This window comes from Myodes glareolus, chromosome 13, assembly GCF_982192425.1.
Source record: "Myodes glareolus chromosome 13, mMyoGla1.1, whole genome shotgun sequence".
Taxonomy (NCBI): Eukaryota; Metazoa; Chordata; class Mammalia; order Rodentia; family Cricetidae; genus Myodes; species Myodes glareolus.
This window is the reverse complement of record NC_142038.1, coordinates 21,218,687-21,244,762: the sequence shown is the minus strand read 5'-3', so window position 1 is coordinate 21,244,762 and position 26,076 is coordinate 21,218,687. Positions and strand designations below refer to the sequence as shown.

The following is a 26,076-nucleotide window of genomic DNA, read 5'->3' as shown; positions in this document are numbered from 1 at the left end:
TACCACTGAGTCCAAAACTCCCCACTCGGATACAAATGTCTTTTTAACACCAAGCCAACTGCAAATTACCAGAGATTATATTTTATTCCAAGTTCCATAGTTCCTGCATTGAAAATTTAAACACAGTCTACTGAATTATCCCCCCAAATGCATTTCCTCTAAGGCCTCATAATAAGTGATTAAGTAACCATGGAAACAGCTATTTTAGGAGAGAGCAAATTGGTCCTTTGAAGATCTCTATAAAATCAGACTTCACTTACTGTAACTTTCAACACCATCCAGTGTGGGCTCCTCTGCTTCGTACCAACACATAAGCTCATTTGGAAGCATATCCATTTCAATAATTGCCTTGGGAAGACTCTTAGAATACCAAAGAAAGAGAAGAAAGAAATGCACAAGGTGAAGAGTCAGCTACCCCTGTTCTGTAGTCCCAGGCCTGTCGTTCCTCAACTGCCAGGTGTTTTCCCAGCCTCATTCACCATCTCTAACTCGGGTTTCAACTGTATGGCTTGCTGCCAAGCCCAGAGAATGCTAAACTTTTAGAATAATCTGGCACCTATGTAATTTCAACTTCAAAGCTAGCCTTTGACAGGTTTTAAAATAAAAGAAAGTAGAATTTAAAAGATACATATTACACGATACCATTGAATGCATCAAAAATATAACTGTCACTAAGATGTATAAACATATTATTAACTATCCCTTTCACCTTTATTTTTAGATAAATTAATTTCAGACTTATTTTCTAGATCTAAAAACTGGAACTGTCCCTGTGTATGGGCAGTGGTTGTTTTTTGTTCCAGTTGTTTTATTTTATATTTTTCTTTCTCTGTTGCCATGGAAGTTGATAGAGTAGTGGACAGAATACAGACGATCGACACCTGAGCATAAGGCTTTCAGCACCCCTCCCCTCTCCTTCATTTCTTCTATCATTCTTTGGAAATATTTGCCTTATAGCTTACAATATAATTTTACTTAATTGATTTTGTTAGCTTTGTGTGAGTGTGTTCACATTCATATGTGTAAGTGTGGGCATTCTTGTGCCCTGGTACATGAATGGCCAGAAGACAGCCTTGGGTGTCAGCTCTTGCCTTCCACCTTGTTTGAGACAAGGTCTCTTTTTTCCCCCTCATTGTGTATGCCAGGATAACTAGCTTCAAAGCCTTCTCCCGACCCTGTGCACCTCACTAGAATTACAGACAGGTGTGCACACTATGGTGCCTGGCTCTCTGTCAGTCCTGAAGACCAAATCTGAGTTTTCTGAGGTGTGTTACTACAGATGATTGTGTGCAGAAAGTGTTTTTAAATGTCTCGACATGATGATGCCCTTACATGGAGAACTCCAGTGGATTCTTACGTCACACAATCTGATAGTCCCTCTTTGTCCTGTCATCCTGCCTTTTATACAGTGTGGGTCCCTTAGTCCTGCCTCTTCCCAGCGTATCACAAGTTTCTAACGCTCTTTGCCACTTGCTTTGCATTCCTAGAGTTTCACAGTGCTAGATAGTAGGACCTCTGAATTTCATGTAACCCAGTACAACCATAGATTATCTCTTTGATAGCGTGGAGTGGCATTGTTTAGTACTCATTAGAAATTAAACCCTTTTGTCACACAGACCCAGGGGCAGAATGCCAGTAAAAATGTGGCTGCTGTGACCTGGCTAGTGGTGAGGGCCAAGGGTCCACCCTCCACCACCCCTGCGCTGCCTGATATCCCTCTGTTGGTTCCCGTTTGTGATTTTTCAAAGCAGGTACTGATTTTCAGGGTTCTTAACAGAGAAAGAACCCAACTAACACCATGTGCCCAAGTTAGGTGGTGATTTTACTAGAACAAGCGGTCCACAGTGACGTAGGATTTTTATCAGAGTTGCATTTATTGTAGATGTTTATGTTTGCAGTCTTTAATCATTACAAGTAAGCCAGAGGGTTTCTGTGGCCGTTTTTTGTGGGGGGTGAGAGAGAGGAACAAAGTTGAAGCTCAGTGATTAAAGATGACTTGATTCTTGAGACACTGGGCTCAGTGTCCTGTTCTTTCCTATCAGGTTGTTGATAACAACCCAAATGCCCATTGGCTGATGAAGAGATGCGCAAAATGTTATATAGCCACATGATGATGCAAAGTTTAATAGAGCTGTATTTTTTAAAAAAAAATGAAGTCTCTTGGCATACTGTAACACAGATGAACCCTGAATTCATTATGCTAAGCCAGGGAAGCCAGACACAAAAGGCCTCATGTTATATAATTTCAGGTACATGAAATGTTCAGGAAAAGTTTATCTGTTGAGACAAAATAGATTGAGCATGCATAAGGCTGAGGTGAGCTGGGAGTTAAGAAGCTTTAATGGGTACGTAGTTCCTTTTTGAGTAATGAAAATGTTCTGAGTGATAGTGAAAAAGTTCTGAATTATGGGTTTTTAATGCACTTCAAGGTGAGACTCCCAGCCAGGTGAGATGCCATACACCTGAAGTCCCAGCTGATCAGGAGGCTGAGATAGGAGAATCACCTTAGCCCAACATTTGGAACCTGGGCTGTTCAATAAGACCATGTTTCAAAAGAAAAATAGGCAGGATATGGTGGGGCGTGCCTTTACTCCCAGAGGCAGGCAAATGTCTGTGAACTCAAGACCAGCCTGGTCTCAGGTCACTTCCAGTTCTCTACATAGTGAGAGCCTATCTCCAAAAAATGAAAAGAAATTCTCATTTCCTGTTGGACTGGCTTGTTAAATTTTTAACTTTGAGATTACAGGCATCTGACCATTTGAGTTTGCCTGTTTGGGGGACCTTTCCATTAAATATCAAGGGAACACAAGAGACTCCATTAAAAGGTAGCAACAACAACTGAGTCGACACTAAGGTAATCCTCACTCTCTGAACTGTTCCATATGTGAGGCCCGTAGCATGTCATGTTTGCCCTATGTGTATTTTATCATTCCTTTATCCATTCATAATGGTTAGCTTTTGGTCAGCTTAATGCAAGCTAGAATCATTTCTAAAGAGGCAATATCAATTGAGGAATGGCCTCCATCAAGCTGGCCTGTGGGAAAATCTGTGGGGTGTTTTCTGAATGATGATAGATATGACGAGGTGCAGCTTTCTGTGGATGTCACCTCCTGCAAGCCATAAGAGACATGTCAATAACCCACAACCGTTGAGTTCCTCCAACACCTCTGCCTGAGTTCCTGCCCTGACTTTCCTTCTTCATGAACAGTAAACTTAATGATGAAATAAACCCTTCCCGCTGGGCTGTGGTGGCACACGCCTTTAATCTCAGCACTCAGGAGGCAGAGGCAGGCGGATCTCTGTAGTTTGAGGCCAGATTGCTCCACAAGAGCTAGTTCCAGGACAGGCTCCAAAGCTACAGAGAAACTCTGTCTCAGAAAAAATAAAAAATAAAAAAAAGACATAGTTTCCACAGTGAAATCATGTTTTAGGATCTCCAAAAGACGCCTGTAAGTAATCCTTCAGAACTCCTTGTGCTGGGCTTTGTAGCTGCTCTGTAGGCAGTGCCCAGCACAATCACCTCTTGTCACCTGGAGCCGCTGTGACAGATACTCCACCCCTTTTGTACAGTGGATAGATGAATGAATATATCTAAGTTCCTATCACACAGATGGACTGTCGCCTAGGAGATAACTGCTCACTTGGAATAACTTGGGGGAAGGGGTGACAATATTTTTTATTTATCCTTTGAAAATTTCATATATATGTACATATATTTATATATACTGTATCATCTTATCTGTTCCCCGCTCCCCCTCAAACTCTCCCTAAATCACTCCCCCATCTCCCTCGAACTTTTTCTTCTCCATTTTAATTTATCTTTTAACCCAGAGTCCAATTAGTGCAGCCCTGCTGTTTCACCACGGCCTAGAACATGACCTAGCATTTCGTGGGCAGTCTTTGAGTTTCAGCTGAATGGTTGTTTGTATCAGAATTAGGCTTTTCTGCTTTCCCCACTATCTTAGCCTTGTTCGCGTCTGCAAATGTACGGTTTCTATAACGCTAACCTAGTTAGAGGCACAACACCTGCTTATAGCATCGTCCACGGTCCTTCAAAAATAGAATCATCCCAGCGTTCATCAACTGGTGAATGAGTAAACAAAACATGACATGTCCATGGAATGAAATACTACTCAGGCACTAAGAGAATGCGGTCATCTGGGCTGTGGGGAGGGGTGGCTAGTGTAGCTAAGGGATAGGGAGTGAACTTCGCATGGGTAAGGGAAGGATCTGGCCCCTGATACCACAAAAGATGAACAAAGGAGGTTATGCTACGTGGGCTCCTTTCCAATGGGAGTATCAACTGCCTCAGGGACAACAGAAAGCCGCAATGATACCTTCTGTAAGAACTTTCCCTCCTTCCAGGAGTGCTGAGCTTTTAGAAAGGGCGTTAGGATGGAAGGAAGCTGCTCTTCGAGAATTTCGCATCGAAGAAAGCAGTCTGAGAGAAGGGTTCCCTAGGCTGGCACATGTGCAGTTATTAGAATGAAATAATTTTATTATAGACAAGTCCATTGTTCACATAATAACAAGGGTCCCTCATCTCAGTGGTTAACATTTGAGAAATAGGTATTGTTCTATTACGATAATAAAATGAGATAATGAAATCTAAACACAGCTCCCATTTGCTTATGGACTGCCCTGTTCATATGTGATGCCCTTGTTTCACATTCTATTGGATATTAATAAAATTTTAGTGCTTGGCATTATTTCTGGAAATAATAAATGTAAGATCCCTAATCTTGCTGCCTCTCGCAGGCAGTAATTGCTAAGGAAGAGACTGCTTAACTGTGATTTTCTAGTAAGATCAGAGCAGTGACTATATATATCTTCTAAGATAGAAAAGACCTGAAAGATCATTTTGCCAAAAAAGGTAATTTTGCATTGTTTTCAACTGAACATATTTAATGGTGTTTCATATCTCTTAAGAAAGTAGTGTGAAGTTAGCATTGACTACAACAAGCTCAGTTTCCCATCCTGGTTCTTTGTAAAATAGGGTGTGACCTGAAAAAAAATGAATGCGCAGCTTTCCCTTTGTGTCCTCGGGCCGCTGGTTCTGGGTCACACAGACGACAAACTCTATGGCTCCTGAAGCTCCTTATGTATTCATAAAACGACCAAAGTGTTTGCACAGAACATATGCACGTCTGCCTATATACTAAATCATCCCCAGGGAACTTGTGATGACCATGCAGTGTGTTATGGTGAAAGACCCCCGGAATGGGGAGATTCTCACTCAAGTCTCGGGATAACACGACCCCCCAGGAACTCCCAAGAGACCATCCTTGCTGTAATCACATGAGGTTTATTGACAGAACAGGAACCAGTGCACTGGGGCTGAAACTCATTTCCCACGCGGGCTAGGAGTTCGACCCCGAATAGCTGGGAGAAGGGGTATTTAAGGGAAGAAACCATAACCCAATAACCCAAAGGGGGTAGGGAGGGCGTCGCTGGAAAATTCCGAAAATACCAGTGATAATCACAAGGGGGTAACTCACCATTTCTCAAGATGATTCTCAAGATTATAATCTAACTTTATGGTCAGCTAGTTCCTGGAACAGAGTCACTGAACCAGCTAACCTAGATTTTTGGTTCTTCTCTCCCTGCTAGATTTTTTTGGCTCTACTCTTTCTGCTAGAGGGGTCTGGATTTATCCGGGTCTTTTACTGTGAGTAGATGGGACACCAGGCTGTCAGGGAATTAAGACAAAGGAGAAGCCTGCGCATGTTCACCGCAAACTCGGTTCCTTTGTCGTTATTACCAAATAAAACAATCACCATCACTCCCGAGTTGACTAAAACACACGTGGAGAAGAGAGCAGATGTCCATCCCCCTCCAGAAATACGCACTTACTTCTCAGAGTTAACAGTGTTCCTGGGAAGTCTTCCAGCACATGGGAAATTTGGGGAATAAAGCTGCCACAGATACAGTCCTAGGCTGCTAAAGGGAAACACAGAACAGAAATCTTCTGATGAGCCAGAACCAATGAAGCATTGTTGTCAATGGTTCCTTATTTTTGGCTTTCGTAAATGCACTGAAAATTTCGCACTTTGGGTTAGGGTAGGGAAAATTCAATTACTTTTCTGTTCTCTTTTTACCCCCTAATCACTTCTGCAATCCACTTTCTCCTGAGAACGCACTGTAACTTACTGGTTAATGCTGCTTTCGACACATTGGTGTTGGTGTAGGCTGGAGGGAGCGAGCTCACTCTTTTTCTGGGCCTTGTTCATGCTTGGCAGCACTACACTGGGCTCCACCCCCATTCCTAGCTGGGACGTGGGTTTTAGTTATCCCTTCAGAACACTTCCCTGAGCTCTTCCACCTCCCTCACCAAGTGGGCCTTTCCATAAAAAGAAACTCTAGGGAAAATAAAATACTCTGCTTAATGAGATATTATAAATTACTCAGGTTTGCCAACTCTCCTTGTCCCCTGTACTGCTATCTAACCTGGAGTTCAATAAGTGTTTGTGGCATACAGGCATGGACTAGAAGATTCCAACACAGCTCTACCATAAGAAGGTACACATTATCTTTTAAACACCCCCTGCCCAGATATATATAGAGAAAAAAAAAAAAACCACGTACCGGAGTGTTGTTTGTTTTCTTATCTCTTAACTCTTTGTTCTTTATATTCTTTTAGTTCTTTTGTCTTGGGGGGACACATAACCCAGCCCCCAAATAAATCACAGACGCAGGTTTACTCTTCCTTAGAAATGCCCAGCCTTAGCTTGGTGTGTTTCTAGCCAGCTTTCCTTCACTAAAATTATCCTGTCTACCTTTTGCCTCTGGGCTTTCTCCTTTTCTAACTTCCATATATCTTACTTTCATTCTAATTTTGTGGCTGGTTGGGAGGCCGACCCCTAGTGTCCTCCTTTCCTTCCATATATCTTACTTTCATTCTTACTCTGTGACTGGTTGGGTGGCTGACCCCTTGTTCTTTTGTTCCTTCTTCCTCTTTCTCCCAGATTTCTCCTTCTTTTTATTCTCTCTGCCTGCCAGTCCCACCTATCTCTGCTCCTGCCTAGCTATTGGCCGTTCAGCTCTTTATTAGACCATCAGGTGTTTAAATAGGCAAAGAATCACAGCTTCACAGAGTTAAACAAATGCAGCATAAACAGAAGCAACACAGCTTTACACCATTCAGAAAAGTGTTCCACAGCATAAACAAAAGTAACACAGCTTCAGATAATATCTACAACACAAGTCTAAAACAGACCCTGCGGACACCTCTCAGATGTGTAAAGGACGGGGAAGGCTTCCAGATGTGTTGGATGCAGGTGTGGATAAGAGCTCCTCAGAGATGGCTCCTCAGGCTCTGACTCTAGGTGGACAGATGTGTATGAAAATGGGAACGGGGACTGAGGCCAGTCTCTAAAGAGTCCCCAAATGGTCTTACAAGTTATCCTGTGCCGAGGAGCCAGCTATGTGAGAGTCTCAGGAACAGAATAAAGATTTGCTGCAGTAACAGGTGCCGAGGAGGTAGAAGTTTTAGATCATGTTGAGCTACAGGGTAGCCATGGAAGAAAAAAAGCAGATCATGGGGTACTACATTCATTACTCAGTGAGAGGAAAGTACCTGCCAGGGACAAAGTCAGCCTTCCTGTGTCAAGATGCTGTGGATAGTACATGGTTCCTGACTCCACCCACGCTGACAAGAGGCCTAGCTGGAGTTCACCAAGTGCAGGGCCTTTCAGTGGCTGTTCCCCACCTTCCATCAGCCTTGCAATTGCTGACATTCCTCAGTCTTCTCAAGGGAACAGCTGCTCCGCTGACTTATTTTTCTAGGATAAGTAATGATCATTTGTTTTATTACTGTTGTGTTTAGGATTTTGAGACAGATTCTCACTGAATAGCCCAGGCTAGCTAGCTTAGAACTTCATATCCTCCTGCCTCAAACTTCCAGGTGCTGAGAGCTCTTTGCTCTTGTTATCTGTATTGGATTAACTTGCTGCTGCTGCTGCAGGTGTCATGGAATCTGATATTAACATTTAACCAGAGTTGTGGCTTCTGCCGAGTTACTTAGCTCCCATGCCTAGGTTTCCTTGCCTGAAAACTGAGTTATTAATAGTGTCTACGTGTGACGATAAAATGAGTTTATTTATGGAAAGTGCTGAGCAATGCTTAGCAGTTAAAAATTTAATGAACAGTGGTAGTCAGTAGCTCCGGCTATCAGAGTGTGTCATGGTTGTATTCCAAACCATCCCACCCAATGAGAATCTGTCATGAAGAAAGCAGTAGGACTAGGACATGGATCGGTGTAGAGTGTTTGTCTAGTGTGCATGAAGCCCTAGCTTCCATTCCCAGGTCCATGAAAAAAACAAAGAAGGGAGAGAGTGAAAGCGGAGAAGAGGGAGTTAGGGATCATTGACAAGGAATTTGTTTGTAAGCTACAAGAAAGGCCAGGGATCTAGCGGGGCGGGAAGGTTGGGGGTGAGCAGAAAGGCTCAAGACACCCTCTCTTCTCACGCTCAGTTCATCTATAGATGACATTTCCAAACCGCTTCCTTTGAGGAAGAGCTTTGCTGAGGATGGGAGGTGGTGAGTGCTAAGCTTACTGATTGGAATAATGCCACAGCCCCTCAGCCACATTCCAGTCAATAATGTTTTCTTTGATACACTACCTATACCCACTGCACAGTGGGACAGCCGAGTAGTGCTCACTACTATCGGGTACTTAATGGCATGACAGATGAGGACCAGGCATATGTCTTATGCTATGGCAACCTTGCAGAATTCAACTGTATCACAGTAGGGGACCTGGGAAGGCTGGAGGGGGGAGGGAAACTCATAGGTAAAGGCACAAGGAAGGGGTCATTTGTCCCCCATCTCTACTTTGGTCCAGTGACATAAATCTTGAGCAATTTCCATTCTTCAGGCTCGTTAGACTGGCACAGGAAAAAAACACGGCCTGCAGAGGAGGGTCGTCTGTGTGTCCCTGTTGCAGAGAACAATGATGTAAGTAAGAGCTGTGTTCTGGCTGGGCACTGGTGACACACACCTTTAATCCTAGCACTCAGGAGGCAGAGGCAGGTAGATCTCTGTGAGTTCGAGGCCAATCTGGTCTACAGAGCGAGTTCCAGGACAAGCTCCAAAGCTACTCAAATAAATCCTATCTCGAAGAAAAAAAGAAGAAAAAAATGGAGTTGTGTTCTTGGGAAATGCCCTTGGCACAGGCACTTTAACTGATTGACAATCTATCACCTGAGTGATCTAGGACTCTGGACTAAAATAATCTCTAAACAGAATTTGCTCATATATTCAGTGTCTTCTGCTAGCTCATGAGGACAGTGGGTCTTCTGCCATCTTGTTATTGCTGTGTGGGAAGAATGTTTGTAAAGGAAAGCTACAGTACACAATGCTGCCATGGAAAGCCTGCATTTATTGTTAAAGTACCTAAACGGCGGTGACAAGCTTGATGGTCTCCGCGCCTCTCTATTTGTTCCTGTGTAATCTAAAATGGCTTAGAGCCGGGCTGTGGTGGCGCACACCTTTAATCCCAGCACTCAGGAGACAGAGGCAGGCGGATCTCTGTGAGTTTGAGGCCAGACAGGTCTACAAGACCTAGTTCCAGGATAGGCGCCAAAGCTACAGAGAAACCCTGTCTCGGGAAAAAAAAAAAAAAAGAATTAAGTTTATTTTTAGTTTTGATGATGCATCGACCAACAAGTGGTACAAAAACTTAAATGAGGAGGAATGGGTACTTAGTTTATTTACAAATCTGTAAACACCGTTCAGCTTATTGGATGAAAAATACCCCATATTTCATTAGGTTTTGCTATCGAAGAGAATTCCAGTGTTTCAGACAAAATAGAGCTTCTACAAAACTCTTTGGAACATCCATTGTTACCGTGTGGTTTCCCATGTGAATGAGTGCTTAATGAAAACAAAGTGCAAGTGTGCACACATGAGTGCTGAGACTCTGAGTGAAGGAGTGTGTGTGTGTGTGTGTGTGTGTGTGCGCGCGCGTGTGCGTGTGTGCATATGTACCCTTTATTTTTGGTAAGTCTGCTTCATGGGACACCTTAACTGCCCAGTGTCCTCATATGCACAGTTGTGCTGAGTCAGGTGTGCATGAATACAACCTGTGTTTTAGTCCTTTAGTCTGGAAAACCTCCATTCATTATAATTTTAAAAAATAACTTCTCCTTGGTAAATTGAAGACCCTTTTATACTGAAAATATTTTGATCAAAATATATTTTGTGAAATTGAACAATACTATCTATGCTTAAACTTTCTTAAAATGTGTTCATATCATACTATATGAATGTACATTTTTATGAATCAAATATTATTTTCAAAAGCTCTACAGGCTCATGAATTATTTCCACACATTTAGAATTGATGTAGTTTTAATTTTTAAATCTTGAAAACTGGGTAAATATATTTTAAATGGTGTATTATTACATGCGAGTATGGATCTCAGCATAGAATATATGCTTAGCATTCATGAGACCCTGGGTTAGATCTCAGCACCACAAAATGGATGTGGGGCAGGAGAACTCAGAAGTAAATTTGGTTCAGAGAGCATGGTATTTTACCAAAGTTGGCCTCAATCCTAAATTCTTATCTTGGTACCTTGGCTTTTTTTTTTTTACTATTCCTGGAAGCCTTGATATTCTTACTCTGAATGTTTCTTCATATATACATTTTTTTTTCTAAGCTGGGTTTTAGAATTAATGGGGGGAGAAAAACAGATTGATGTGCACGCTCAACTTTCTGTAATTAGTTTAGTTTAGTGCAGAGCCCCAGATGTGTGTAATCAGAACATTTTAGCCAGAACTGCTCTTCCTACTGCCTTTGAACTGGAGGTGTGGGAAGGACACAATAAGTAAGGCAGTCTGGTCTAGTGACATTATTAAGCCAATCTGTATGTAATTACTAATGATTTTTTTCTGCAATACATACAACATCCTTCGGGGGGGGGGGGGGGGGCTTTGCTGTCAAAACATAGCTCAAAACTACCAGGAAAAAAACCTATAAAGCAGGAGACATTAAGCAAAGTGGTGATGGGCTTTTTCCTTTCTTTTCTTTCTTTCTTCCACAACCTGTTCTAGTAAGCCATCTGCCCAGTTTCCCCAATGTTCATTTTCTACAATTACACTGTCAGGCCAATAGGGAGCAGGACCAGACAGATAGGTCATACAGCAGGATCCTAGGAGTGTCTCAGAGATTCATGACATAGCATGTATGTGACAGAACTCAGAGTTCCCTGGTGACCCAGTGTAGGGAGCCGAGGCCAGAGCCCTGGGACTCTCTTACCACAGGGATATTTTTACGCATCAGTAATTCGGAGGAAAATTTCTTCCCCCCTCAGCAGTTAGAGCTTGCTCTTTTTTTTTTCCACAAAGAAATTATTTAGAATGTGAATGGATGACAGATAGCTGATGCTTTTCCTCAGGTCCAGCAAGCTAACTACAAAGGACACCCCACAACCTCTCCTTGGCTATCCTTGGCCCCAGTTCTTGATCATCTTCATGGCCACCAACTTCTGAGTTATTCTAGTAAGACAGTCCTGCCAGCATTCACACCTTCAGCTGTAGCAGCAAAAACTGGAAAATAGCAAAGCCAGTGGGGGTGGAGTGGGCAGGACGAATTGTTTGTTTTCTGTGCTGAGGTTTAAGCCTAGAGCCACAACCTCCTTAGTAACTGAATTTACAAACCTACAGCACCAGGCTCGTGGCCACAGCTAAGGGGGCTTAGTGTCCAAGACACAAGTGGTTTTATACAGTTGGAGTTTTCTGTGGCTTTTGTGGAAGCCCAAGGAGGGCAAAGGTAAGGGAGTTTAAGACTTGTTTTTAGTTCGTTTGAGATTATTATGCCTGTAACTCAAACAAAGGTCCCGTGTTCTTGTAAATCAGAGTTCTGCTCTCTCCAGGCTATTGTCAACAGCTGTGGCTAGTTGGCCGCCCTCGGGCTCCTGAAACGTCGCACAAAGGGAGAATGTTCCGACTTTGGAAAAGCTTTCTAAAACTTCTGTCCAGTAGGAACAAGTCCCAGCTTGAAGAAGTTCTTCTGCAGGTTGCTTGGAGCTAGGTCAGGGGTCAGAGCTGCACGGAATTTGAAAACCGCCTTGGGGAGCAGAGTGGGGAGACTGAGGTGCCTTTGCCTCTTCGTTAGCCTCTCAGTCTCACAACTTGGATAGGCTGCAGGAAGGTCCCCCCACTTCCCTCCCACCATTTCCTCTGGAAGGCAGTGTTTAATTACATCTCTCAGGAATCTCATACATACTTTTTGTCAGCCATATTTCACTCTTTCTACTTGTACTAATCATCATCCAAGTATACGCACCCACCTGCTCCACCCTGTGTGAACCCTGTGTTAAATTGGTTGTTTCCTAAGCTGACTCTCGCCAGCAGCTTCATATTTAATGCTTAGCATCTTCCAGCCCTTCCTGTCAGGGACCTTGCTCATTGCCTCTTTCAGGTGAAGGAGGAATGAATGTTCATTCCAAGGATGTTTCCGAAGGACAGGGCACTGCACTGAGTGCTAGGGACCTCAGAATCTCCAAGATGAAGACCCGCGCTCCAGATCCTGCACTTAGACAGAAAAGATATAAGTAACACCAGTATGTGGCAAGCTTGGAAAGCCAGGCCTCATGGAGGCAGCAGGTCTGAATCAGGGTCTCACCTCTGAGTTCTGTCACTTAGGGAACAGGACAGATTTGGAAAATGACTCCTTGTTGACTCACCTGCCACACCCTAAGCAGGTCTGACCATCCTACCCTTGAGCTTCCTCTGACAGCTACTCGGCCTGTGCTGACGAGATCTGCAGACACTCTGTCTCACCTACACACACTCACGGGCATCCTTCCACACCCTCACACCATCGTTCACACACTCTATTTCTCACAAACACATGCAAACATAAATACAACATACAGTCACAAGTCACACTCATGCACACCTGCTGACTTTCATACACATACTTGGTCTTGGGAACGTTGTTGCTTTCTGGTTTTGTATTAACATTGCAGTTCCTTTTCCTACCAGCTTGGCCAGGGATGGGGCTTCATCCCCCATCCCAGTTACAAAGCAACCATTTCTAACCTTCGAGGACTGGGGAAGAGGGAAGAAGGAAGGAAAGCAGAGGTGAAAGAACAGAATCTCAAAGTCAAACATTTTGCAGGCCTTGGCCTCCCCTTGAGACAGACACCTAGCAGCACTTAGGCCTGTCCTCACTGTCCCCTTGCAAATGCCCCATTAACATAGCCCAGGCACTGGGACAAAGGGACAGAGAACCAGGCTGACCTTGTACTGCCTTTCTTTGCAGCTTCCTGGAAAGGATTGACAGCGTCAGTCTGGTTGACTACACGCCCACAGACCAGGTACGTGAAAAGAAAGCCACCAGGAGCTTCTGAGATAGTCTGCCAAGAGTGTTGTAAGGTAATTCAGAAGATTCAGGGAAAGAAAACCCATAATGACTGCTTCTTGGGTTGTTATTCTGCCCCTTATATTGATCCTTCCAACAAATCCGGGGTCTTCACTCCCCAGTCTTGTACTGTGCCACCTAGTCAAGTCCCTGCCAGTGAGAAGGGCAAATCCCATGCAGCATAGGAGCATGTGATTCCCAGGCTTCCAAGGCCCATCGCTGAGGAAGCCAGGCCTTCGCTTCCCACTTGAGTACACTGGCTCTTTTTCTGCTTTGGACTTCAGACTTGAACCCCAGGTCCCATAGCACATCTCCAGGTGTGCTGCAAGTGTGGCCCTCGGTTTGAGCAGATAAAGACTGCATGCAAACTATCCCTCCTACCTTACCCTGAGCATTTGCAACCCCTGGAGGCCTGGGACTTGAACCACATGGAGGTTCTCTCTCCTCTCTATTCCCTGGAGATTGAAGTTCCTCTTTCTTCTCTGGGTATCTGTCCCTATGGCTGACCCAAAGAGCTTAAAATGATCCTCCAGTATGAGGCTCATGAAGGTTCTGGGGGGAGTCAATGGTTTGGGAAAGGTAGAGACATCTTCTCTCCTGTAAATAACCCTTCACCCATGTTCCTGTAAGCAACCTTGATTAAATTCATTAAGCCATACACACACACACACACACACACACACACACACACACACGAAACTAGAAGGGACTGGTTGAAAGGAAGAAGTGACATTGGAAGGAGGGAAGGAGTAATATTAGAAAAGGGAACGTGCTCAAAATAGATTCTATAAAAGTATGAAAATATCATGCCATATAATTAATATGCTAATATAAACATATCCCACGGTGTAACTTGGGCTCTCTAACATCAGGAAAACGCCTCAAAGGGAACCTACATAGGTGTGATGTTGTGATTATAAAACAGCAGAAACATTGATCATCTTCCAGAGTGACTGATTCATAAACAGTATAATGACAGCTGCCCAGGACAGGGTGAGGTCAGCTGTGTGAAACTGTAGCTTTCCCGTGCCCTTGGGAGCATATCAACTGTGGTCGTGGTGAGAGCAGAACTATGCAAGGAAGTGACAGCAGCCCTACTAAAGTGAAGTAGCTTCCAGCCCTGAGGTCCCTGACTTGTGAATGAGAGTTAAGCTCCTACTGGATCAGTCCCAGTAGAGACTTCCAGGTGTAGCCACAGAACATAGGCAAGACTTTGTCCCTGAACACTGTGTACTGAGGTTTGACTGTCATATAACAGCAAGATGTGGATGTGAATCACTTCTTAAAAGTCTTGAGAGGTGCCAGGTGGTAGTGACGCACGGCTTTAATCCCAGCACTTGAGAGACAGAGGCAGGTGGATCTCTATGAGTTCGAGGCTTGGTCTACAGAATAACCTCCAGGACAGCCAAGGCTACATAGAAACCCTGTCTCAAAAAAACAAAAACAAAAACAAAAACAAAAAAAAAAGTTTTGAGGGACATGCAAACACGGTTACTGTGTGAAGAGCCAAATTGATTTAGCAGTGGAGGTTTTCTACAGCTGGATTTTCATTGCTCCTTTTTTTTACATTAGAGCTTCTCATTTCTCAGTGACCACACTTATGTCAGGCACACCTTTCTTCTCTCTTCTTGCCCCAGGACCTCCTCAGATGCAGAGTGCTGACTTCGGGAATCTTTGAGACACGATTCCAAGTGGACAAAGTGAACTTTCAGTGAGTACATTGCTAAGAGTCTCCTGTGACAGGGACAGTGGTGGAGGCCCAGTCTGGTGCCAGCCTCTGGCCAGAATGGGAGGCACAAGGCCTTGAGGCTCCAGGGGCTGGAACTGGGACTCAGGGCAGGCTATGTGAGGCTGGACTCCAGCGAGGGCACTGAGAAGCTCACCCACAAGGAGACACAGCTCCAAGAAAGGAGAGCACTGAGCAGGAGGGAGGGAGATAGGGGCCAGGGTCCATCTGATGCGCGGCAGAGAAACTCAGCCTGAAAACTGTGTGGGCACTTGAGCCAGACAACTGGAGAGCCTGAGGGAGGGTTGTATCATCTGCCTGAATGTAGGTGACAGAGTCCTCCTGCCAGGCACTGGTGACTAGAGGGCTGTGGACAGAGCTGGATCAGAAGGAAGCCCCACACTTCCCCAGGGGAGGCAGTCTTCTGAAGCTGAGACACGTTCTCAGAGGATCTGCCCCAGCACAGACTTAGCATGCACCTGGTACAAGGTGTGCTATGAACTAGGAACCACGGCATCTATTAGGCACCTACTATACATCCCTAGACACCGTGCCTGCAGCTTTCTGCCTTGCTCTTAACTCCTGCATCCACAGTGCAGCATGAAAGAGGAAGAAGTGAAGTTGGGGAGAGGCCGCATGCCATGCAGCTCAAAGACAAGGGCCCAGACCCAGAGGGGCCTCATGAGCAACCGACCATTATGACAGCAAGAGAGAAGGGTAAAGTCACGTGCCCCTTTCCCCAGGTCCCCTGAATAACCAGCCCCTCTGTTTCTCCTCCACAGCATGTTTGATGTTGGCGGCCAGAGGGATGAGAGAAGAAAATGGATCCAGTGCTTTAATGGTGATTTGCATGTTCTTTAGAGGGCTGGGTGCTGACTCCCACCACTGTGTCTAGCTGTGTTTTCATCAAACTCTAATCTCTATGTAAAGTGTAACATAGTAAACATAACATGTGAAGTAAAGAGCCATGGTCCTTCCTTAAATGTGAACCTCATGGAGAATTTAATCACCCCACATTTCCAGTTAGCTTTTGGCAGCAATGCCCAGTTGTGTATATAACCTATATTCAAGTGTTTCTAGACACGATCCCTAAATGACAGTGCCTAGGACCTGAGCAGTCATAATCCCAGAGAAACCAGCCTTGTCCATCTAAAGTGCTTCCCCTCCCCTCTGCCCAACTCAGATGTCACTGCCATCATCTATGTGGCAGCCTGCAGTAGCTACAACATGGTGATCCGGGAGGACAACAACACCAACAGACTGAGGGAGTCGCTGGACCTGTTTGAAAGCATCTGGAATAACAGGTGAAAAATACAACCCACCACTGGATCGCAGATCTTTTTATTAAAAATACATCCAGAAGACTACAAATGCTTTTGTTGTTGCTGTTAAAAGTACCTACTTTGACCAAGTGTGTCTGCACATGCCTGTGCTCCTAATGTTAGGAAGGCTAAATCAAGAGGTGCCTAGTTCAAGGCCAGACTGGGCTATATAGCTAGATCTCATAAACTAAAAAAAAAAAAAAAAAAAAAAAAAAAAAAAAAAAAAAAAAAAAGATGTGAGGGCAAGGAGATGGTTCATTGGGTGAAGAGCATGACATGCAAGCATAAAGACTTGAATTTGGATCTCCAGCACCCACCCCACCCCCCAAAAAAAAAAAGCCTGAACATCACCTTGAGCACCTGTAACCTAAAAGCAGGGAGGCAGAGGCAAGCAGATCCCCAGGGCTCACTGGCCAACCAGTCTAGCCAAAATGGCCAACTCCAGGCTCAAGGAAGAGACCCTGCCTCAATCTAAGTACAGGATTATTTTGAGAAAAATTTATATATCAGCCTCTGGCTTCCACTAGTTCCCACACACACATGTGTGTGCACATGCACACACACATGTAAATCCTCAACTTTAATAAGCCTTTCATCCCATCTGATAGACATACTTAACATGGGAACTCTTCTTTGATGGAGCGCTTATAGGTGCTTGGTTAGGGCTTTTTAAATCTGCCATAAAAGTCTTAGGTTATATCAGAATTCAAAGTTTTGTTTGCTTGCTTTGACCTGTCATCTCCCTATATTACCCGAGCTGGCCTTAAACTTTCAATCCTCTGGCCTCAGTCTCCTGAGGGTTACTAGGATTACAGGTATTTGCCACTGTGCCTGATTGACTGTTTGTTTGTTTTAAGAACCCAGTTTAGAATGCTCACGGATAACTAGATGATCCCTACAATCCCTACAGCTCAAAGCCATAGCACAGGCATAGGATACTCCCAGAATCCCAAGGGGCAGAAGTGATTATGTCAGGAAGGAATGTTCAACATACACCCCATTGCCGACTCATGCAGTTAAAAACCAGGTTCTCATAAAGTTTTCAGGAAAATCTATCCCTAGGGAGTATGAAAAATAAAAGTAGACCTTGAATATTATTCATATGAGTCTAGAGAGATGGCTACGTGGCTAAGAGTACTGGCTACTCTTCAGCAGGACCATGGAAGGTTTCTATACTCACATGGCAACCAACATGGCTGCCAGATGGCAACCTGGCAATCCTGGTCATTGTAACTCCAGTCCCAGGGGATCTGACATCCTCTTCTGGCCTCAGCGGGTACCAGGCATGCACATGGTGCACTGATAATTCATGCAGACAAAACATTGATACACATGCAATAAATCTTATTTAAGAATTTAAAGTTTGTAATGTTGAATAAGTATCTCTCTGTCAGGTTCAACTACCATCCTCCTTTATGGTTTCAGAGTTAATGGGAAAGAAATAGGGCCAGGAAACGCCAGGTGTGAAGAATGAGCATTCTTCGGAATAGTTGTCAGTGAGCACACACAGCAAAGCATTCACCTTGTTGCAATTATAGTTGTCTTTATAAGTAGCATGAGAATAAAATAATCTAGGCATAAAATTATAAAAATCTAATAGTAATTATCATTTGATATAATTCATTTGATTATATGTATATTTTCTATAACTTTAGCTTGTTTGTGTAGAAGCTACAAAAATTACATAAGTAGAAGAAAAAACCAAACTAATGCATCTAAGGGGGGAATGTATTACATTTACATTTGTGGTCAGTGTCCTATGGACTGATCCCTTGGACCTCTTGGGATTTCAAAGGGCTTTGTTTATGTGGCAGCTAAGTTCCTTTTGTCTTTACTGCAACTTTTCTTACCCTCACCACCTCTGTTCCAGGGCCTCATCCCTTTAGCTTCTCATATAACATGTGAGGAGTCTAGTTCTGCCCCCTTGTTCCCCTGTGCTAAGAGGAGAGAAAACAGAAGAAGACGGGCTGTTAATTAAGCTCCGTGTGATTGGCTAACGAGCCATTTGGTACTTCAGTAACATTCTCCCATTGGAGTTTTCTGGTTCACTGAACCCCAAAATTACACCACAAAAGTCCAAGTGTATTCGTTGGATGGTTAAAGCTCTGCTCTGTTACCGATAAATGTGTGTCCCCACAGAGTTCATCAAAGAGTGAACTGCTACATTGCGGGAGGCTTTATCATTGATTGGTACAGAGAGTGAGAGCATTGGTCCACCAAGTGATAGCGAGTCAGTTTCCAGAAGATGCCAGGGTTGACCCACTCCCTTACCATCTCCTTGCTGGCCTGCCTTGCAGAGCTGAGGTAGGGGGTGACATCAAGGTCTCAGACTGGGCAAGCACCTGCCACTAAGCTGCATCATCAGAGTTACCCATTTAGTCTGGCAGCATCATTGTGACTGGTACTTTCATAAGCTAGCATCGTGAAATTGGTGTGGATTTGTGTTCTTTCTAGGTGGTTACGGACCATTTCTATCATCTTGTTCTTGAACAAACAAGATATGCTGGCAGAAAAAGTCTTGGCAGGGAAATCAAAAATTGAAGACTACTTCCCAGAGTATGCCAATTATACTGTTCCCGAAGACGGTAAGATTTCAAAACACAGTCTCTCTTACAACTGCAGGAGTCAATTGTTCTTTTCTCATCGTTCTATAAACTGCAAATCAGAGATATCTGGTGAATCTAAGAAACTGCCTCCCTTTAAAACATCCTCTCTATGCGCCCCCCCTCCCCAAAGCACTAGGGTATGGGATGAGTAGCCCTATCCAAAATGCTCTGGACCACAGTGTTGAGCTTAGAATTTTTTTGAATTTTGGAATGTTTGCTTATCTGGGAGATGTGATTCTATTTCATTAAAGGCAAAACTCTCTGAATGTTGGAATATATTTCTTTGTACCTCAAATTCATAGCCAAAGGGTTTTGACTGACCTGTGGCATGAAGCCATTGTGGAACTTTCTCTCTGTGGTATGACGTCAGTACATGAAGGTTAGCAGATGTGGGATTGTTGAGATTTTATTTATTCAGAATAGGGGTGCTTAGTCGATATTCAAATGTCCTAGTTGGGATTTTCCTTGTAAATGGTTCAGAGGTTGATTTTCTGTTAAAGATGGGCCATGTAAGGAAGAGCTGTTTGGGGGTGTGACTATATCATACTAGGTAAGTTCTCTCATACCACCAGCTGGGTCTTTGGTGACCAAAGACATCATTCAGACCCCATACAGTAACCATAGGTAGTGACTTCTGTTATTTTCTTCCATAGAACAGTGATTCTCAGCCTGTGGGTTGTGACCCCTTGGGTTGCATAGCAGATATTTGCATTGCAATTCATAACAGTAGCAAAATTACAGTTATGGAGTAGCAGTGAAATAGTTTTATGGTTGGGGGGGTCACCACAACATGAGGTGGTGGTGGTGGGGGAGGAACTGTATTAAAGGGTCGCAGCATTAGGAAGGCTGGAATGCAATGCCTTAGAATAAGAGGTGATGAAAACATCCTGCTCCAGGCCACGTAAGTAGAGCTAGGAAGGTCAGACAGGCCTCCATCACCTGGTGTCCAAGCCTGTGCTGTCATCCACTCCTGGGGCTTACATGGCCCTGGTGCCCACACTGGTGGGCCCCGCTGGGTGACCAGCTATACCAGCCTCCCGAGAGAGCGGGCCCAGTGCTAAGAAGAGGAAGGTAAACCAGATCTTGTCGTCCATGTTCCTCTTGTGTTTAGTTTGCAGTGTGCGTTGAGCCACTGGGCATTTCTAGGAGTGATTTGCTAAAGGGAAAAGTCAGATCAATTCTAAAACTGTGAGCGGACGAGCTAGATAAAGCCGAATGAAAGGGGTGTTCTGGAATCTAGAGCTGGGGTTGGGACCGCATTTCTTACCGCTACCGAGGACAGAGAAACCTCAGACTTCTTCCCTTTTGTCTTCTCCACCCATTATCCCAAGTCCTGGCTTTAGTGCAGTCCTAGGAAAATCCTAAACGACGTGGGCCCATTCCTCGTGAGAATCAGCAGATGCTGTGAAAGGGCCTGGGGTACAGTTCCTGTTCTCTCAGACAGCCTCTCCTTTGTTAGAAACTCAGGCAGCCTGTGTGCCCAGAGCACACGCTGTTAAATTAGTAACCAGCCTGACCGCTGCTGCTTTATTTCTGTTTCGTGTGGCTGGTTAGTTAGTTTGGAGGTTTGCTCTTGGTTTGGTTTGGTTTGGTTTGAGACAGCGCCTTATATAATTCAGGCAGGCCTGGAATTCACTATGTGAACCAGAATGTCCTTGAACTCATAGAGAAAACACACAGACACACACAGACACACAGACACACACACACACACACACACACACACACACACCTGCCTGCCCTTCTCTCCCCAATACTGGGATTAAAGAGGCACACCACCACACTCTGCTACAGGCCCTTTGGCAGTCAGAGCATACACAGATCGCACCTCACAGTCTGGGTAGTTGCTGTCCCAGGCTAAGCCAGGGCTCTTGGAAAAGCTGAGGTGTGGCTGAGTTGCTTCTCTGTCTTCCCAGAAGATTGTCCTGCCCTCTGCTCAGACACTTCCTGTCTCTCACTGCCCCCTAGGCCAACCAGCAGCTGAGTTCTGTGGCCCCTCCTCCATGCATTACTTCTCCAGGTGTGGTTCCGACCTCACTCTGTTCAGTGACTCAGCTTCCAGTTTAGCCTCCGTGGCTATGCGTGTGTGTGTGTGTGTGTGTGTGTGTGTGTGTGTGTGTGTGTGTGTGTGCATACATTCTTCACGCACGCATGCATGCATGTTTGCTGGAGCACTTGGGTTTTCGGCACAGCCGTCTTTCTAAAACACAAACCCTCCTTTATGCCCCATTAAAGAGCACCACCCCAGTGGCATGCACTCTGCCCGGGGACGTGGAGCTTCCCAGCAAAGGAACACCAAAGGGATTCATTGTGACAGCTGAAGGGACCCTGGTTCCAGCCACAGTGCCAAGCCCAATGACTAGTGTTCACGCAGTACCGTGTGTCCGGTTCGTCTGCGACTCCAGGGCACCCATCACTCCCTGGCATGGGTAGTGACTGCTGGCAGCCCAGACTCACCATCCTGCTTGGTAGTCCTCAACTCGGATGCAGCCAGCAAGAAAAGAAAGCGTGGATCCGTGCAGCATGGGTGAAAGGCTCAGTGATTACACAGGATGAAAGAATCCAAGTCAAGAGGACTTCAGGCTATGTCAAGTATAGGAAATGCACAGATTGTAGTGCCAGACTCATACTTGCTTGGTTGGGAATAGAAGGAGAGGGCTGCAGAAGAAAATGGGGGCACTTCCAATAGTGTTGAATACTATTTTGATCGCTCATTACTTTGTTCATAGTGATAATCTGATAAGCCAATGCTTGCTGAAATGTATCAAAGTGTCCATTTGAAATATGTACAGTTAAGGGTCTACAAGTTATCCCTTCGTAAAACGAGTGCCCAGTTCCCAGTCAATGAATGACCAGAGCATCTCTAGAGGTGGAGACATCACCAGACCCTGAGGATCCAGGACATACTTGGGTTGATAGCCCGAGGGTCTGCTGCATTGGACTTCCCAGGACCCCCAACCTGAGCCTGAGCAGTAGCTAGAAGAGAGCCCTCCTACAAGGCTGATTTTTAAAAGTGGAGTGCATCCCAGACAGCACAGCCTTCCTCTCTACCATAGCTTGGAAGAGGAAGAGGAAGATGGAGGGGACACAGCTTGCCAGAAGCCAGTTAGATGCTTTCTGGAGCAGGTGTCACTTGCCGTAACCTGTCTGTCTGGGTTCCCATAACAAAATTCCTTAGGCAGAGTGATTGGTAAACAAAGTGTTCTGGAGGCCTAGAAATCCAGAATCAAGGCCCCAACAGAGTTGGAGTCTGTGGAGGCCAGCTCTCTCTTCTCTGAGTTCTGTGTCCTCAACCGGTGGAAGACACCAATCTCCTTCAGGACTCCTGTATAGGAGTGGTGTATCCCCCTCCTCATGGCAGAGCCCCTTAGAGTGGAGCCACCCCACTTGGTGATGCTTTGATGAGGAAGACTGTATGAGGAGAGTAGACACGTGAGAATTAAAATGCTTTGGGAGAAGGAAAATTAAATGTTACCTTTAATTTTGCCCTGTCACGCGATGAATGTTAATGCCATGAACATACACAGCCCTGTGTAGTTGATTCCTTCTGCGTTGCCGTTCTTCTGTACCTTTGCTTCCCGACAGTTAAATGAAATTCCATTTTTAATTTCAACAGCAACACCAGATGCGGGAGAAGATCCCAAAGTTACGAGAGCCAAGTTCTTTATCCGAGATCTGTTTTTGGTAAGCAGTTCTGTGGCCCTTGTGTTGTCTACCACCCTACAGTTAATAACCTTGCTCTCTGAAGTTTGCTAATTAGCCCTTCATGGTCTCACTGTTTCCCTAAGTCATGAGTCAAGAGAGAAGCAGTCGGTCTCTCGTGCCTCAGCCCACCGACGTGAGAGAGGTTACATTTCTCACCCAGGTAGTGAAGGGAGGAGCAGGTGACAGGGCCACACTCTGTTCACACGTGTGTCTCCCAAACAGGAGCAAGTCCTGCAGAGTCTAAAGTGCACACATTCAATGCTTGGTGTCGGCTACCTCCATCCAAAAGCACCAGCAGGCTGGCATGAAAATGAACTTGCCCGAATTCTGCCCCCTCCCTCTCTCAACTTGCCATGCTTGTCATGCCCATTTTTGGTTTATTGGGTTTTTTTCCAGGACATACATTTATACCACTGAGGTATATCCCAGTTCTTGATATTTTCTTTTTTTAAGACAGAGTATGTGTAGCTCAGGCTGGCCTCAGAATCACTGTGAAGCCCAGGCTCGCCTCAGAATCACTGTGTAGCTCAGGCTGGCCTCAGAATCACTATGTAGCCCAGGCTGGTCACTAACTTATATTCCTCCTACCGTCTCATACGTGAGGTGCCTGTCAGCAGATCCTGCACATGTTGTTGTTGTTGTTGTTGTTGTAGAATAACCTACTTGTGGAACTGTCTATGAGCCTTTTATCATTTTAATACAGAAATGCCAAGACATTCCCAAGGTTATATTCCTATTGAGACTCCATGTGCGGGACAGATACTGAGAACTGTCCCCTTCCAGACAAATGAGAATCTTGGCTCAGTCAGTACAGATGGTCCAGAGCCCTCCCATCAGTCAGTCCTCCCTTTTCCCCTCACCACCATGTCCCTAGGGTGGTGAGGTTCCCTCTCAAAAGCCCTATGGCGAGTTAGAAACTAACTATGAAGAGACCAGGTTCCGTGTCTGGGATGTGGCTCAGTGACTGCACTTAGCGCAGCGTGCATTGAGCCCTGTACGTTAATCAAGTCGCTAGAGAGGAACAAAAGCCCCCCCCCCAAGATGTGAAGGACAGTATGGGGAAGAGTCTACAGCTGAATTGGAGACCTGCCAAGTTAAACAGTGAGCCATCTCCTCTGTGATTGGATTCTCAGAACCTTTCTTGTGCTGGTGCCCATTTACAGCCTCATGCATGCTAGGCAAGGACTAGCACTGAGATTTTTTAATTTTAAGACAGGGTCCCACTAAATTGCCCCGTCTCACCTTGAACTTGTGGTCCTCCTAATTTAGCCTGCCACATAGCTAAGAGCACAGGCCTATGTCACCATGCACAGCTTGGAAATCATTTTAGTGTGGGAATATATGTATTTCATAGTAAATCAACAGATTCTTCTTCCTCTCTCTCTCTCTCTCTCTCTCTCTCTCTCTCTCTCTCTCTCTCTTTCTCTCTCTCTCATACATCACATCCTGATCACAGTTTCCCCTCCCTCCACTCCTCCCAACTCCCCCTCCCACCTCTTCTCTCCCCCAGGTCCACTCCTCCTCTGTTTCCCTTCAAAAAAGAGCAGACCTCTCAGGGATATCAACTGAACATGGCGTAACAAGTTACAATTAGACTAGGTACAAACCCTCATCTAAAGACTGGGCAAGGCAACCCACTCGTAGGAGAAGGGTCCCAAGAGCAGACAATAGAGTCATAGACACTCCCACTTCCACTGTTAGGAGTCCCACAAGAACACCAAGCTACACAACCATACCATGTATGCAGAGGACATAGCTCAGACCCATACAGGCTGATTGATTGCTGCTTCAGTCTCTGGGAGCCCCTATGAACCCTGCTTAGTTGGTTCTGGTGGGCCGTGTTCTTATGGCTCTCAACCCCTCTAACTCCTACAGTTCTTTCTCCCCCTCTTCTGTGGGGTTTCCCGAGATCTGCCTGATGTTTGGCTGTGGGTCTCTGCATCTGCTCCCATCAGTTGCTGGATGAAGTCTCTGTGATGGCTACTGGGCTAAGCACCAATCTATAAGTGCAGTAGAATATGATTAAGGATCATATAATTGACACCATATCTGTATATATATCCTGTTATAAATCTATATTTTGTATATAATATGTATTACATATTAAATATATTAATATATACTATGTATAATACATACATTACATTATATCTATATATATATATATCCTGTTAGGTCATTAGAACACTTTTTTTTTTTTGGTTTTTCAGGATAGGGCTCCTCTATAGCTTTGAACCTGTCCTGGTACTAGCTCTTGTAAACCAAGCTGGCCTCGAACTCACAGATCCACCTGCCTCTGCCTCTGCCTCTCGAGTGCTGGAATTAAAGGCGTGCGCCACCACCACCCAGTTTAGAAACATATTTTTTAAATCCATAAAATGCTATGGTAACAAGAACTAAAAGTTAGCCAACCATGCAAGTGTTGGGCATTTAAATAAAGATTTGAAAAGATCTATGCCCTCACAAATGCACACTCAAGCCTTGGACAAACCTTGACTCCCCTGACAGAGAACAAAACCTAGCTTGGGTCCAGAGGCGACAACACACATCTTGGCTTGGCCAATGGCAGTTGGAGACATAATAAGTTCAGAGTCAGAGCTGGGCGATGGTGGTGCACACTTTATAATCCCAGCACTCAGGAGGCAGAGGCAGGCGGATCTCTGTGAGTTCAAGGCCAGCGTGGTCTATAAGAGCTAGTTCCAGGACAGGCTCCAAAGCTACAGAGAAACCCTGTCTCGCCAAAAAAAAAAAAGAAAAAAGAAAAAGAAAAGAAAAGAAAAGGAAAAAAAGAAGAAGAAGAAGAAGTTCAGAGTTAGAACTCACAGCTTCAGGGCAGGGGCACCAGGCAGGCTGCAGAGCTGGGGATTCATCATTTGCTCCATCTGCGCAGAAGCTTTTCTGGCATGAAATAATGCCTTTGCGCTACCTCTGTCTTACCGCTCAGAATTGCAACAGTCTTGTATCCCTTAGGCTATGTACCCACATTTGACAGACACATTTGAGAGTTCATACCTTGGGCAAACTCTCCTCAAGCTTCAGGAGTGGTCACACAGAACTAGCCAGATCTTTTTTACTTCTATTGTTGTTTTCTGAAACAAGATCTTGCCATGTAGCTTTATCTGGTCTAGAACTGGCTACTTAGCCCAGGCTGGCCTCAGACTTTCCGTTGATTTCCCATGCTTCCTGAGAGCTAAGGTTACAGACATAGCTACCATTCCTGGCTTACCTAGTTGATAAACTCATTTCTTTTTTTTTTTTTCTTTAATGGAAATCAGTGAATAAATCAGGTTCAATGAGAGAGCTAGACTGAAGTTTGAAAATTCAATCTAATAATGACTTACTCCCTGA

The 26,076-nt window shown here is 44.8% G+C and overlaps 1 protein-coding gene across 2 annotated transcripts in view; it reads left to right on the top strand.

Annotated features, from left to right (window-relative positions):
* The window catches only part of Gnal (G protein subunit alpha L), a 122,096-nt gene that overhangs the window by 90,404 nt on the left and 5,616 nt on the right, over positions 1 to 26,076 (top strand). For both annotated transcript variants that reach the window (XM_087895958.1, XM_087895959.1), the window contains exons 6-11: positions 13,271 to 13,325; positions 15,007 to 15,080; positions 15,878 to 15,936; positions 16,279 to 16,399; positions 18,872 to 19,002; positions 22,640 to 22,707. In XM_087895958.1, the coding sequence (XP_087752084.1) occupies positions 13,271 to 13,325; positions 15,007 to 15,080; positions 15,878 to 15,936; positions 16,279 to 16,399; positions 18,872 to 19,002; positions 22,640 to 22,707 (508 nt within the window). The remainder of the gene's footprint in view (positions 1 to 13,270; positions 13,326 to 15,006; positions 15,081 to 15,877; positions 15,937 to 16,278; positions 16,400 to 18,871; positions 19,003 to 22,639; positions 22,708 to 26,076) is intronic.